Genomic DNA, 16,301 nt, shown 5'->3' on the forward strand with positions numbered 1-16,301 from the left:
GCGGGTGGATCATGAGGTCAGGAGATCGAGACCATCCTGGCTAACACGGTGAAACTCCGTCACTACTAAAAATGCAAAAAAATTAGCCGGGCGCGGTGGCAGACATCTAGAGTCCCAGCTACTCCGGAGGCTGAGGCAGGAGAATGGCGTGAACCCGGGAGGCGGAGCTTGCAGTGAGCCGAGATCGCACCACTGCACTCCAGCCTGGGCGACAGAGTGAGACTCCGTCTCAAAAAAAAAAAAAAAAATAGATGGGTGAGGTGGTGGGTGCCTGTAGTCCCAGCTACTGGGGAGGCACGAGAATCGCTTGAACCTGGGAGGCAGAGGTTGCAGTGAGCCAAGACGACACCACTGCACTCTTGTTGACTGGGGCAACAAGAGGCTGCCTATGGCTTAACTCTCAGCTGGCCACCTTTCTCCTTATATTGCAATATAACTTCTAAGATTTTTTTTTTTTACTCACTGCCTCTTCCTTTTTAGTTATCACACATTTATTTTTAGCATAGCACCCCAATTTTACATCATGTACATTTTCCAAAGTTGGAGCTTGTTAACCTACTATGCTCTCCACAGACTTTTCAACAAGTGTGAAAAAGAGGCAGTAAGGTTGGCTTGAGTCTACAAGTCACAATCCAAATATAGGATATCCTCGGAGATTTCTTTATGTTTAGGATGAATATACATAAGGTGCCCAATGCTAAGCAGATGAATGAGACTCTAGCTGAGTAAAATATGAACACCTGGTTAGCACATGATCATGAAAAGACAGAAGGCATCCAATATATAGTTTGGTGTTATTCATTTTATGCTTCAGTGTACCTGTAGTGAAAAATATACATTTTACTTTCAAGGTTAAAATAGGCCAGGCGCAGTGGCTCATGCCTGTAATTCCAGCACTTTGGGAGGCCGAGGCGGGTGGATCATCTGAGGTCAGGAATTTGAGACCAGCCTGGCCAACATGGCAAACCCCATCTCCACTAAAAATACAAAAAAATTAGCCGGGCATGGTGGCACACGCCTGTAGTCCCAGCTACTTAGGAGGCTGAGGCAGGAGAATCACTTGAACCTGGGAGGCAGAGGTTACAGTGAGCCAAGACCACGCCACTGCACTCCACCCTGGGCGACAGAGCGAGACTCTGTCTCAAAAAAAAAAAAACATAACTTGGCTGACCCAATCTCCATACAATGGGGTTATCACATGAAATGTTCCAGACCCAGGAACTTCCTGAAGGAGCTTTAGAATCTTGTCCCGTTGTCCAACAAAGGGCTTTAGGAAGTACCACTACCCGAAGGTTTCCTTATTGTAATCCCCAAATTCCAATTCAAGCCCTTTTAAAGTCAGGGTCCTCGGGTCTTCAGAGTCATACATCTTTCTCAAGCTTCCGCCAGCCATCAAATTAGCTTACAGCAAGACAGAAGAATTCACAAAACATGAAAATAAGCATTCCCCAATTGTTGAGAGCAGAGTAAGGCTTCTGCAACTAGAAAAAGTTCTCACAGTCAAAACCTTGTAATGTCATACTCAAGTGAGACTGACAGTGAAAAATAAAAAAGGAGAAACCCTGCAATGCCTTTTAGAAAACGTTCCTGTAGCATTGTGTGTTAGTAAATGTAAATAACTATACAAGCCTAAAAACAACTATGTACCCGGAACATCTTGCTCACACCAACAGACTGCTGACAGTTCCTTTCCTTGTAATTATTAGTGACATGGCTTTTTTAGAAAAAAAAGAGACAGAAAGAAATTCGGAAATTCTGAAATTTTTGAACTGATTAAAGAATCCTTGGATTCTGGCCAAGCCTCTCTTAGCCAATCTTTGCCTCTATTGTTCTCTTAGCTTACAGAACCACTGAAAATGTCCCTACTGGAGTTAACTCTGCAGTCCTAGTAGACGCATAGTGTAGCCATTAGTGGAAACTGACATAAACCGACCTAGATTTCAAACCGGTCTCTGCTTTGTAGGTAGCTGTGTGAGCCTGAGCAAGTCCTCTCTGTGTCTTGGTTTCCTCTCCTGTAAAAGAATATCTAATCAGAACTAACACATATAAACTGCTTACCCATACCAGTCATTGTTCATTAATCCTTACAACAACCCCTAGGAGGAAAAAATTATAATCTCTGCTTTATAAAGCAACTGACACACAGAGGGGTTGAGTGACTTCCCCAAGTTCCCACAGCTGGTAAGCTGCAGAGCCAAGAATCTTACGCAGGTTCAAGAGTCCAGATTCAAGTCCCCATACCCACATAGCCTCTGTCAATGAGGACATATGTACTTAGGGCCGTTTTGAGGATTACATGAGAACGTCTGTAAAGCCCAGTACTTGACAAGTACCTGAGGGATGGCATCTGTGGTTGTTAGAATTTTTTACCTTCTGCACTGGGAAACCATCAAGACTTTTTGGTTAGGCAGGAAAAAAAAAGAGGTTGGAGGGAAGAGGAGGAGGAGGAGGAGGGAAGCGCCAGGGGAGGAAGACAGAGAAGTGGGATGTGAAAAGGAGAAAAGGGGCAAACCAGAGGAGAGGCAGGGAGGGGCGGCAGGGGCGCACTGAACATTTAGGAAGCAAGATGTCTAGCAGGCTGGGCCTTGAGAGAACAGTAACTGTTTCGCAACTGAAAGTCGCTACTCGAGCCTTGCCAACTGGGGAGACTATGCCCATGATATCCGCGGCCTCGGACCCAGGACCCTCCAGGCCCTCGCGCCCCACCCCCCACCAGCCTCGGGCCAGGCTAGGGCGTGGATGGGGCTTCCCGTCCCTCACGCGGGTCCGCCCCATGCCGGGCGGGGCCTGGGGCCCGCCGCCTCCGCCCGTGGCCGGAGAGCCCCAGGCCCGAGCCACGCGGTCTCCCCGGCCCGGGTCAGGGCTCGATGGCTACGTGGAGGCGGGACGGCCGACTGACAGGCGGCCAAAGGCTGCTGTGCGCTGGGCTGGCGGGGACGCTCAGCCTCAGCCTCACCGCGCCCCTGGAGCTTGCCACCGTGCTGGCCCAGGTTGGCGTCGTGCGAGGCCACGCCCGGGGGCCGTGGGCCACGGGGCACCGGGTGTGGCGGGCAGAGGGGCCCCGGGCCCTGTGGAAGGGGAACGCGGTGGCGTGCCTGCGCCTCTTCCCCTGCAGCGCCATGCAGCTCGCCGCCTACCGCAAGTAAGAGCCGGGCGGGGCCGGGGAACCGGGAGGCCGGACGGGGGTGGGGTGGGGGAGCCGCGGCCCGACGCTGCCCTGCTGCCTGGACTCGGGGCCCTGGAGTAGGGACGGCCCCCTTGTCGATCACCTGGGGACCGCTCGGGGCGGTAGGCCACCTCTATGGCCCCCAGAGTGCAGCCCCAATGCTTTTCACGTTCTCTTGGGGTTACCGCCCTGCAAGATGCAGTTTTGTGGTCCGCAGCCGTGGTCCGAGAGGCTTTTCGGATTGGACCGGGCGAGGAGGTGGAATGCAGCAAAGGATTTGGAGGAAAGGAATGAAAAGCTCTCCAGAGAGATGAGTCCTAACCATTTCCACCGTCCTCCAATTTGGAAACTTTTGCTTAGGCTGACTTAGGAGGAGAGAGACCCTTTTAAAGGTGTTTTTGTCTGTGTGACCCAAGCCCGGAGAAGAAAGTGCTTGGTGTGGGGAAAGGACCCAATCCATCCATACGAAAAGGCCGCAGATTTTTGCCCACACATCTCCCCAACTTAAATGAAGCTTGACTTCAGGCTCCGACAGAGGCTGCAGCTTCCCCTCCTCAAGCTGAGAACGGCCCCCTCAGCCTAATGCTTCACCCCATTGGCCTCATTCTTTGGGCCTTTTCCACCTTCTCCCACATCAACAGCTGCTCCTTAGGAAAAGATCTAAAGGTGTAAATGCAGCCTTAAAGCTTCCACCGAGCTCAGAGGTACCTGCATTTGAACTGGAAACCAAGCCTAAAAGAATGAATTGGTAGTGATGGCATTTCAGGAAGCAGAGATGTTTCTGTATTGGGGGGATGGTCCCTGTGTTCCTCATTCAGTGGGCACAGTGGCATCTTTGAAATCGCCTTGGCTCTGAATTAGACGAACAGCCCACATTTCGGAGAGTCGGTCTTGACCGCATAGTTTAGTCTTGGCGGCTAATAGTCAAAGGATTTTGCCTTGACACTGTCACTCACTTGGGAGGCCAGAGGTGGAAGGCTCAACTGGCAGCTGACAAGCCGAACGGAATCATCCTTATCACCTAGGCCTCTAGGCCAGTACTCATTTTGCCCCTGCCTGGAAATAGAGTTCCCTTCTCTTCCTCTGCAGAGGGACTCGTGGGTAGGATCATGACATTTAGTTAAGGCCCTTTTTCCTCCCCACCCCTGCTTGCCCTCATCAACATCTGGCCTGTAGTCTGTAAACAGTTCTCCTCTGAGTCTTAATGACTGAATTTCTCCTCCACTTCACCCTCTTCTCTACAAAGTAGTGTGGAAATCTTCCTTTGGATGGGATAAAATGTGTCCAGAGGGGTGGGGGGCAGAACTTCAAAGGCTGGTTTAAGTATTGTGGCTTTTCTGCTAAGCACCTAGTATATGCACATTAGATTTTTAAAGCTCCTGCCTCCTGCCCTGTAAGGTCCGTAGGACAGGAAGCATTGTGCCTGTTTTACAGATGCAGAACTGGGCTCAGAGTGATCACACCTCTTGTCAGTGACAGAGCTGAGCTCCACTACCTGGCCTTCTGACTCCAAATCTCATAGTCTTTCTGTTACATCATGCTGCCTCCCTGCATCCATTTGACACTAATTTAGTTAGGCTACATTAAGTCCCCACTGTGTGCATGATGCTGAGGACAATGCCAGGATGGAAGGGGCATGGTCCCTGTGTCCCAGGAGCTTACAGAGTAATAGAAGAGTAAGACTAATATGTCCATGACCATAACACACAAGGTAGCATGTGATTGTCATGGATAATGTGCTCTAGAAATGTACCCTTCTGATGAGCGATGAGGAGGAGAAAATGTGAAGACTTCATAGAGGAGAAAAAAATTTGAGTTTGGCATTGGGAAAATGAGTAGGAGTCAGCTGGGCAGAGATGGAGAGAAAGATACTGCAGTTGATGTCAGCAAAGGCACAGAGGTGGGAAGGCAAGCAGCACAACAGGAAATCCAACCAGAAAAGCAGGTTGGAATGAGATATTAGAGGGTTGGATTAAGGGATTTGGACTTGACTTGGCATCCAAGGGTAGCTGTGGGAGGTTTTTGCGGGGAGTGGGGGGAGGCGTGTTGTGATTAAAGCAATTCAATGGAAATCATCGTCACATCGTGGCAGAGTAAGATGACTAGAGAGGAGGAAGAGTGGAGACAGCAGGGCCAGTCAGGAGCCTGTTGCACTAGTCCACATAGCAGCTGAGGGCACTGGCAATAGGTGACCATGGGAGCAGAGAGGAGGAGATGTGTGGGAGAACGAGAACAGAGACTTACCTGGGCTAGGTTTGCTAGGAATTTTTTTTTCCCCTACAGGATTATTTTCTTTCTGAAAACTAAAAGGAAGTATTTTGGTGAATGGCAAGGCATAGTTGGAAAGCAAAGTGGTTGATTAATCACGATGCCGTCCTTCCTACATCAACATGATACTCTTGATTCATCATTATATTGATTCATTTCTACTCTTTTCTGACCATGAATTTGCAAAACAGTTGGCTGGAGGCCTGTGATCATAGGTTTGAACAAAACATAAACATCCAGAATGTTCAGGGAATGGGGTAGTTAAGTGACTTGTCCACAAACACAATTAATGGAAGAGCTGGAACTTGAAGCCAAGTCTTCTGGCTCCTTAGTTCAGGTCTCTGTCTACCATTGCACAGCAGAAATATCTGCTTAGTTGGATTTACGATCAAGAGTCCACTCAGTAGTCTATTGGGAGCTAGGTTATTGTAATGGGTGGCTTTCAGATGTATCAAATAGAAGACCCCCCCGCCCCCGGAACTTCACAACCACTTGTCTATCTTATCTAATAAACATTAGTTTGGGTCCCTGCAGCTCTGAAATTGTTCGTAACCAACACTATTTCTTTATTGAATAAGCACTTCATGAGCTTATGTTTGGCTGCATTGGCTGCTAACCTGTTAGGTTGAAGTATTGGCAGTTCTAATTACACATCTCCAGGGTGTGTTGTATCTGTGCTGGCTGAAAGGAAGGGGTTGCTGCAATTCACCAGTGTATCCAGTCTCACTGGAAAAAGCTTCTGTGCATGTATGTGTGGGGGTGGGAGGAGGAACAGAAAAGGGAACAGTGCCGCCCTAGCAAATCAAAAGTTTAAGATGCACGGACCGGGATGACGTCATTGGTGGATTACCAGGGTTGCCTGCCCTGACTCTGAGATTCTAAGGGGAACAATTGGTAGGACTTATCTCTGTATCAGATGGGAGAAGTCTGCGAAAAAAGGACTTCCTATGGTTCTTCTTTTTAACTGTGTATATTTGATATTGAGACTCTATAAAAGAAACTGATATAAAATACGGCTCCTCTTCCTAGTTCATCAAGTCATTCAGTGAATTAAGGGCCTGTTTCCTCTCCGCTTGCCCCTACCAGTCATTTCCTTGTCAGAAGTGTTGAACTCCCTTAGGCTCTATGCTTAGGACTAACACAGGGTCTAATACATTGTAGATCTTCAATAAATGGGTAGTGAATTAACTATGCCCTAGAAGTGACCAAGTGGGATGGGGAATAAGAGTGGGACAAGGAGAATGAATGGTGTTTCTTTGGGCATTTCAAACTCCACCTTCTAGGTGATTCCAGCTTGCTGCAGACCGCCCCTCCAGTCAAAAATTTCTTTTTTTTTTTTTTTTGGAAGAAGTATCGCTCTGTCGCCCAAATTGGAGTGCAGTGATGCAATCTCGGCTCACTGCAACCTCCGCCTCCCAGGTTCAAGTGATTCTCCTGCCTCAGCCTCCCAAGTAGCTGGGATTACAGGTGCATGCCACCACGCCTGGCTAATTTTTGTATCTTTAGTAGAGACGGGGTTTCACTACGTTGGCCAGGCTGGTCTCAAACTCCTGACCTCGTGATCCACCTGCCTTGGCCTTCCAAAGTGCTGGGATTACAGTGAGCCACCACGCCCAGTCCCAGTCAAAAATTTCTACTTCCTCTGTTTCCCCTGTCCTTCCTGAGGTCCCCCTCCAACTTGACTGGCCAGGGTATAGAAGAGGGAGGAACGAGGAAGTGGGCAGGCAGGCAGTACAACTGAGGCAGATGGTCTGTTGGTGAATGCCACCTGTTTGAGAAAAACCTCTGTCAAACTTGGTTTTTCCTCTGCTCTCACACCACAACAACAACCCTCAACATAGAAGACTTCTGTGACCAAATGTGTGTGGGGTTTTCCCCACACTCTGATAAATGGACACCAACTAGGTGTCCTCTGATTAAGTTCTGACACTGTCTACCTGGACATAATGTCGGACCAAGCCACAGGTTAAGGGTTTGGTCCCCAAGAATGGCCCCCAACCAGACACTAGTCACAAGTCCAGGCCTCCAGAACTTTTTTTTTTTTTTTTTTAAGACTGAGTCTCGCTCTGTGACCCGGGCTGGAGTGCAGTGCGTGATCTCGGCTCACTACAACCTCTGCCTCCCGGATTCAAACTATTCTGCTGCCTCAGCCTCCTGAGTAACTGGAATTACAGGCGCCCGCCACCATGCCCAGCTAATTTTTGTAATTTTTTTAGTAAAGACAAGGTTTCGCCATGTTGGCCAGGCTGGTCTCGAACTCCTGACCTCAAGTGATCTGCCCGCCTCGGCCTCCAAAAGTGCTGGGGTTACAGGCGTGAGCCGCCATGCCTAGCCAGGCCTCCAGAACTTCTTACTAACCATCTTCAAGTTGGGGTTCCCACGACCCCCTCTTTGGATTTGATTAATTTGCTAGTGCAGCTCACAGAACTCAGGGAAATAGTTAATGTTTACCAGTTAACTACAGAGGATATCACAAAGGATACAGAGAAGAGATGCGCAGGGTGAGGTAAGGGGCAAGGGGCATGGAGCTTCCGTGCCCTCCCTGGGCACACCACCCTTCAGGAACCTCCACATATTCAGCCATCCAGAAGCTTCCTAAACCCTGTCCTCTCGGGTTTTTATGGAAGCTTTGTTACAGAGGCATGATTGACAACCATGTAGAAATGTGATTGGACAAAAAGCACATGATCTAAACCTAGCAAGGCCTGTCTGTTCAGACTTTTCTTGGCCTCTGTGCGGCATTCCTTTCTCTAGGGCAGAGGTGTCCAATCTTTTGGTTTCCCTGGGTCACACTGGAAGAAGAATTGTCGGGCCACACATAAAATACACTAACACTAACAATAGCTGATGAGCTAAAAAAAAAAAAATCGCAAAAAATCTCATAATGTTTTAAGAAAGTTTGCAAATCGGTGTTGGGCCACATTCAAAGCCATCCCGGACCACATGCGGCCTGTGGGCTGTGGGTTGGACAAGTTTGCTCTAGGGTATGGGGCAGGACCCTCTCTGGAATGAGGATCTTTTAACCCACAATCAGATTAGAGTCCCTTCTTGGGCAGGTAAAAGGAGGGCAGGAGAAGGTCAAGGAGAGAAAGATTCTGTTTCCTGAGACCTAAAGTGCCCCAACATTATAACAAGGACTAGGGAAGTTAGGAGCCAGGAACCATGGGTGAAAACCAATGTATGTCTCATAGCACCACATCACCTTTACTTCTCTGTATGTTTAAAAGCAGCTGATTAACTCAAATGACTGTTTTAGTTAATGTGGCTAAAGTAGGTTTACAAAATGAACTCAAGACTCCTACAGCTTGAAGGAGATGTTTTTAATCAGTGAGTGTTTACTTGAAAGCAAAAGAGCTGGCCTAGAACCCCTTAAATGGTTTCACCTGAATGCCCACTCTTATTTCTCATGCAGCAGCCCCTGGCCCGTGGGCAACTGAAAGAACAGGAAATGCACCTCTTCACTGGAGGTTTGAAGGCTAAGGAACTGGGGATGCTCTCATTTTAAAAAGATAGGCCGGGCACAGTGGCTCACACCTGTAATCCTGGCACTTTGAGAGGCTGAGGCGGGCAGATCACTTGAGCCCAGGAGTTTGAGACCAGGCTAGCCAACATGGTGAAACCCTATCTCTACAAAAAAAAAAAAAAAATTAGCCAGGCATGGTGGCGCACATCTGTAGTTCCAGCTACTCAGGAGGCTGAGGTGGGAGGATCTCTTGAGCCTGGGAGGTGGACGTTGCAGTGAGCCCAGATCATGCCACTGTACTTCTGCCTGGGCGACAGAGACCCTGTCCCAAAAAAAAAAAATTTTTTTTTCTACCAGAGAGTGGGGCTAGGGAGAGAGGGAGAAGGATAGGGAGAGTTTGGAATCAAAGGTAAGTGAACAGAACTGGGCTAGAATAAAAGTATTTTATCTCTCTCTTTTTTTTTTTTAGATGAGTCTTGCTCTGTTGCCCAGGCTGGAGTGCAGTGGCACCATCTCGGCTCACTGCAACCTTCACCTCCCTGGTTCAAGCAATTCCCCTGCCTCAGCCTCCCGAGTAGCTGGGATTACAGGCACAGGCCACCATGCCTGGCTAATTTTTTTTGGATTTTTTAGTAGAGATGGGGTTTCCCCATGTTGGCCAGACTGGTCTCAAACTTCTGACCTCAAGCGATCCGCCTGCCTGGGCCTCTCAAAGTGCCCAGTTCTGGGCGGGATGTGGTGGCTCACGCCTGTAATCCCAGCACTTTGGGAGGCTGAGCGGGGCGGATCACCTGAGGTCAGGAGTTCGAGACCAGTCTGGCCAACATGGTGAAACTCCGTCTTTACTAAAACTACAAAAATTCGCTGGGCATGGTGGTGTGTGCCTGTTGTCCCAGCTACTTGTGAGGCTGAGGCATGAGAATTGCTTGAACCTGGGGAACGGAAGTTGCAGTGAGTCGAGATCGTGCCACTGCACTCCAGCCTGGGCAACAAAGTGAGACTCTGCCTCAAAAAAAAAAAAAAAAATGCAATTACTGAGATGCTCAAAGTTATCATTTCAAGGAATTTTTTTCCTTTTAAGTTTCAACAGAACTGAAAGACTGCATTCCAGTTGGTATTTGCCAGGTACTTCTGTGCATTTACACCCCACAGGCAAGCCAGGGTTGACAATTATGTAGATAAAAGTAGAAAATGCTTTAAGTGGGAAGGACTTGGGATAGATGTAAATTAAGAAAGTTAGGCATCTCTTATAGCCAACTAGCATCATATAAATATAGAAAAATGTAAATGTGTTATTCATGAATGCTTATATAGTACTATAGTAACTTTTCACTTTGTAAAGTACTTTGAAATGCTGGAAAATATTTCAAGAACTAGTGGAGAGAACTCTAGCACAATCCATAGCTGATTCCTCTGGCCTTTCCCCCTATTTTCTCCCAGGTTTGTTGTGCTGTTCACAGATGACCTGGGCCACATTTCCCAGTGGAGCTCCATCATAGCTGGGAGTCTCGCAGGCATGGTTTCCACCATTGTAACATATCCTACAGACCTCATCAAAACCCGGTTGATCATGCAGAACATGCTGGAACCATCGTACAGGGGGCTCCTCCATGCTTTTTCTACTATTTACCAACAGGAAGGGTTCCTTGCCCTTTATCGAGGGGTTTCCCTCACCATTGTAGGTAAGATGGACCTTTTCACCTTGTCCAAGAAAAGACTATGTTCTCTGAAATTACAAATGTATTGTATACCTTTGTGAGCCACTAAATCAGTTTTACTGAGATCAAGGTTATATGGATTTAACGTACATAGAGCCAATTAGCTTCATTCTATTCCATAGCCATACACTCCACTCCTAAACTTTGGCCAGTTACATCCCCGGGAGAGGAGTAGGACAGAAAGTGGAGGTGACTCAGCAAACGGGTAAGAATGCAATTTCTTTTTTTTTTTTTTTTTTTTTTTTTTTTTGAGACGGAGTCTCGCTCTGTCACCCAGGCTGGAGTGCAGTGGCGCGATCTCGGCTCACTGCAAGCTCCGCCTCCCAGGTTCACGCCATTCTCCTGCCTCAGCCTCTCCGAGTAGCTGGGACTACAGGCACCCGCCACCTCGCCCGGCTAATTTTTTGTATTTTTAGTAGAGACGGGGTTTCACTGTGGTCTCGATCTCCTGACCTCATGATCCGCCCGCCTCGGCCTCCCAAAGTGCTGGGATTACAAGCGTGAGCCACCGCGCCCGGCCAAGAATGCAATTTCAACCACTCTCCATCTGACTGCAGAAGGAGTATTCAGTGTACATACACATTGATATGCCATGAGGGCAACTAGGGTAGCAACTGTGTCTCCTGGGGTCTTTGTAACCTTTGTCAGAGCTACACATTTATGGCCCAATTGCAAAATCCAGTAGACTTTTGCCCTTTATCTGAGCTTGGTTGCAGCATTTGATAAGGTTGACCACCCCTTCTTCTGGAAACTTGGCTTCCAGGACCCCTCCAAGTCCTGGATGTCTTCCCATCTCTCTGGCAGCTCTTTCTTATCTGACTTATCCAGATGGGTCATCTGACACTGCCAGCCCCTACATGTTGCTCTTCCCCTGGGCTCCTTCCTTAGCTTTCTTTTTACCCCCCGCTTTAGCTTGCTTCTCATCCTCCAAACCCTCCCTAGGTGGCCTCATCTATGCTAGTGGCTTAAACAAGCGTCAGTGTATTCTGTGACCCTCATTCTCTACCCCTTTAGTAACAATGGCCAACTTTTGGGGGGAAGTACTTACCATGTGCTGGGTACTGTGCCAAATGCATTGCATGCACTTTCTCATGAGGCCTTATTTTACAGATGAGGAGATAGATACTTCAGGAAGCTAAGTGACTTGCCCAAGTCCACATAGAAAGCAGGAGAAACTAGCAATAGAACTCCAGAGCCCTCTGTTAGCCCCTGACTGACACCAATTCCCAATGGTAGTATGAGTCCCTGCTGCTGGACACCTTCACCTCCATGCTCCCTAGGCACATCAAATTCAAGATTAACCCTGATGTCCTCATTGGTCAAACTAGCTCTTCCTCCTGTATTCCCTAATGAATGAGACTACCTTCCTTTCACCCCATGGCCTGAGCCAGAAAAAAAGCCTAGGGATCTCTTCAACTTCTCCTCTCACTCCACCCCCAACTTGAACCACCAAGTCCGGTCAATTTGACTCATCCTCTTTCCCACAGATCCTTACGACTCAGACTCTCAGGGTCTCCCACAGACTCCGGCTCCTACCTGCTTCCACTCTTGGTCTCTCCTGCCCCAGTCTTCCCCGTGCATCGCTGCCCGGCTGAGGCGATCTCTCCACGTGCAATTTCATCGTTTCACGGCCCTCATTTCACTGCTCTCCTTAAAAGTATTCAGCGACTCCTGAGCTACAGGAGAAAGCCCAAATTCCTTAGAACATTCCAGATCCTTCAGACCTGGCCCCTGCCAGTCTGTCCTACCTCATCTCCTGCCACACCTCCACCTGCATTCATGCTCCAGCCATTCAGAAAAACTTGGATTTCTTGGAAATACCACTCCCTTTATACATGCTGTTCCCTTTGCCTTTCCACTCTGTCAAAGTCTGATGAACTCCTACTCATTCCTCAAGACCCAGTTCAAAAGTTCTCTCTTTCATCAAGTCCCTCCTGACTCCCCCAGGCAAAATTAACCCCTTTGATCCCTGTGTACCTAATGCATTTCATATAGCCCCCCTGTTGTGGCACACATCAGGGGTGTTATACTTACTTTGCCCTGGCTGTCTCTCTCCTCGACGATGAGCATCTCCAGAAATTAGCCTGCTCCTCTTTCGATTCCCAGCGCCTGCCATAGGGCCTGGCACATAACCTAAGTTTTCCAGACGTTTTCTGAATGAAGGTAAATGGAAGGTTGGTGAGCCAATTAAATAAACATTACGTTTTTCTAAAGATAAGCAATTTCACTTGTATTATCCCCTATTTTAAATTTCATTTTGAGGGAGAAATTTGGTCCCTCTGTAAACTAAAGATAGCTCCTAAAGTTTCTGGAAGTTTGTGAAAGTGCCACCTACTATATTACTTACTCACCATCTCAGTTCTTAGAAAGGTGAGGAAGCCACACAGTGTAGGGTGCCCACTGGGCCATGATATGACCATGTCATTCCCAAAGGTGAGGTCAGGTGACCTCCCTCACCACCGAGAGTCTCTCACTTTCCAGTTTTCATAGAATGTTTCCTTCTCAGCTAGAGATCAGTCCCTCCTGTCCTCCAAAACATAATGAGGTGCTGCCCACTGGCTTTTTTTACTTGAGTGATTTTTTTCCCCAAACATTAAAAAAAAGTTTCAAACCTCTAGAAAAATTAAAAGAAATATAGAGTATATATCCATGGACCATCTAGATGCTACAATTAACATTTTGCTATTCATCCCTCCAGCTATTCATCAGTCCATTTTTATTTTATTTATTTATTTATTTACTTATTTATTTATTTTTTGAGACAGAATCTTGCTCTGTCACCCAGGCTGGAGTACAGTGGTGCAATCTCGGCTCACTGCAACCTCTGCCTCCCAGGTTCAAGCGATTCTTGTGCCTCAGCCTCCCAAGTAGCTGAGATTACAGGCACGCACCACCACACCCAGTTACTTTTTGTATTTTTAGTAGAGATGGAGTTTCCGTTTTCTTAGAGATGGAGTTTAGTAGAGACGAGGTCAGGCTGGTCTCGAACTCCTGACTCCAAGTGATCCGCCCACCTCAGCCTCCCAAAGTGCTGGGATTACAGGCCTGAGTTACTGTGCTCAGCCAGTCCACCTTAACTTGCAAATATCAGTACACTTCACCCCTAAACCCTTCAACATGTGTGTCATTAACTAGAGTTCAATATTTGTGTATGGTTCTTTTTTTTGAGATGGAGTTTCTCTCTTGTCGCCCATGCTGGGGTGCCGTGGTGCAATCTCAGCTAACTGCAACCTCTGCCTCCTGGATTCAAGTGATTCTCCTGTCTCAGTCTCCCAAGTAGCTGGGATTACAGGTGCCCAACACCACACCCAGTTACTTTTTGTATTTTTAGTAGAGATGGGGTTTCACCATGTTGGCCAGGCTGGTCTCAAACTCCTGACCTCAGGTGATCCGCCCGCCTTGGCCTCCCAAAGTGCTGGGATTACAGGCATGAGCCACCACGCCCAGCTGTATGGTTCTTTTTTAAAGTACAATTTACATCCAGTAAAGTGGACAAACCTTTAGTGAACCATTTGGTGCATTTTGACAAATGACACAATCCCTACCAAAATATAGCACATTATCGTCACTCAAGAAAGTTCCCTCATGCTCCTTGGGTTGGAGGGATTTTAGCAACCCCAGAGCCCCTCCTGTTTTCTTTCCCCGGAATCTCCCCAGGAATTTATGTTCTCAAGCCAGTGTTTTCCCAAGACAGCAGCAGCTTCTCCCTGGCCTTGTTTCGCAGGTGCTCTCCCGTTCTCTGCTGGCTCCCTTCTTGTTTACATGAACCTGGAGAAAATCTGGAATGGACCCCGAGATCAGTTCTCTCTCCCACAGAACTTTGCTAATGTCTGTCTGGCTGCTGCAGTGACCCAGACCCTCTCCTTTCCCTTTGAGACTGTGAAGAGAAAGATGCAGGTGAGGAGTTATCAGAGTGGGGTGGGGGGTGGAATGCTTTGCAGTGTTTGTGGTCGGGTAATAACAGCAAAGAACACTGACCCCAAGTGATGCCAGGTTTCCAAGGAGCTTCCGACTGCTCACACAAATACTGTGTAAACCCCCACTCTGTGGCATTTCTGCTGCTAACCTCAGAGCTGTTGGCTTGAGCCCAGGCTGCCTCCTCATTCCCATCCTCTGTTTTTTGGTCTTGTAAGAAGCCTCCAGGCTAGGCGCGGTGATTCACACCTGTAATCCCAGCACTTTGGGAGGGCGGAGGCGGGTGGATCACTTGAGGTCAGGTGTCCAAGACCAGCCTGGCCAACATGGTGAAACCCCACCTCTACTAAACATACAAAAATTAGCTGGGCGTGGTGGCAGGCGCCTGTAATCCCAGCCACTCAGAAGGCTGAGGCAGGAGGATCACTTGAACTTGAGAGGCAGAGGTTGCAGTGAGTTGAGATAGCGCCACTGCACTCCAGCCTGGCCGACACAGAAAGACTGTGTCTCAAAAAAAGAAAAAAAAATAAAAAAGAAAGAAAAATAAGAAAGAAAGAAAAAAAAAAGAAGCCTCCAGATGAGGCTTCTCTTTTCTTTCCTGGCTTCCTGATTATATCACTTGTGGCTCTCCTTCCTCCAAGACCAGCAGAGAGTAGAATATGAAATGCAGCCTGCTAATGCTCCCTGTCCTTGCTGCCTCCATAGCAAGGATGCCACTCTTGGTTTCCTCACTGTGCCTTACCTCAGTGAAGCAGACTGGATAGGACCAACATAAGCTAGGAACTATAGCTAACAAGGGTCCAGCATCCCTGACTCCCTCACTGAGGAAGGAGCTGCATTTAAAATGTGGCGGCATCGGGCCGGGCGCGGTGGCTCATGCCTATAATCCCAGCACTTTGGGAGGCCGAGGCGGGCGGATCACCTGAGGTTGGGAGTTTGAGACCAGCCTGACCAACATGGAGAAACCCTGTCTCTACTAAAAATACAAAATTAGCTGGGTGTGGTGGCACATGCCTGTAATCCCAGCTACTCGAGAGGCTAAGGCAGGAGAATCACTTGAACCCGGGAGGCGGAGGTTGCAGTGAGCCAAGATTGCACCATTGCACCCCAGCCTGGGCAACAAGAGCAAAACTCTGTCTCAAAAAAAAAAGAGGCGGCATCTTAGTGAGACCACTGAGGCAAAATCCTAGAATCAGAAGTTCCAAAGTGAGTAATTGACTTAGCCTAGAATAAGCCAATTTTGATCAAAGAAAAATCAGACTAGTTCAAATAAGGTTGGGTGGGTAACAGTTATATCTGTGCAGTGGGGGCAGGCCCAGAATCCTAGCAGGGCTGAGGTGCTGTATCTTCTCCTAGCCCTGCTCAGGCCCTTAAAATTCAAAAATAGCTAATGCATGCTGGACTTAATACCCAGGTGATGGGTTGATAGGTGCAGCAAACCACCATGGCACATGTTCACCTATGTAACAAACCTGCACATCCTGCACATGTACCACAGAACTAAAAATAAAAATTTTTTTTAAAAATTCTACTTCCTAGCTTGTCTCCATGGCCTCTTCTGGGCAAACCCTGATTTATACAAGCAATATATTCTTGAAGAACTCTATAGATATTCATTTGGGGTCAGCTGAATCCAAGTTTAAATGAGCAGCCCCAGCCAAGTTTGGTTTTCCCCCGTGACTCTAATTTGTCCTCACTTGCTCAATGCCCCTCCCTGCTCCCGCTTTCCCTCTGTAGTAGTCCCGGCTGCCCTGGGCCATCGCTTACCTCA

The 16,301-nt window shown here is 48.0% G+C and overlaps 1 protein-coding gene across 1 annotated transcript in view; it reads left to right on the forward strand.

The window, feature by feature from the left end:
- Positions 1-2,523: 2,523 nt before the first annotated feature.
- The window catches only part of SLC25A43 (solute carrier family 25 member 43), a 48,724-nt gene continuing 34,946 nt past the window's right edge, over positions 2,524-16,301 (forward strand). The window contains exons 1-3 of the mRNA XM_030807468.1: positions 2,524-3,142; positions 10,338-10,579; positions 14,340-14,512. Of these exons, the coding sequence (XP_030663328.1) occupies positions 2,868-3,142; positions 10,338-10,579; positions 14,340-14,512 (690 nt within the window). The 5' untranslated portion in view covers positions 2,524-2,867. The remainder of the gene's footprint in view (positions 3,143-10,337; positions 10,580-14,339; positions 14,513-16,301) is intronic.

The sequence above is a fragment of the Nomascus leucogenys genome, chromosome X, assembly GCF_006542625.1.
Source record: "Nomascus leucogenys isolate Asia chromosome X, Asia_NLE_v1, whole genome shotgun sequence".
Lineage (NCBI taxonomy): Eukaryota > Metazoa > Chordata > Mammalia > Primates > Hylobatidae > Nomascus > Nomascus leucogenys.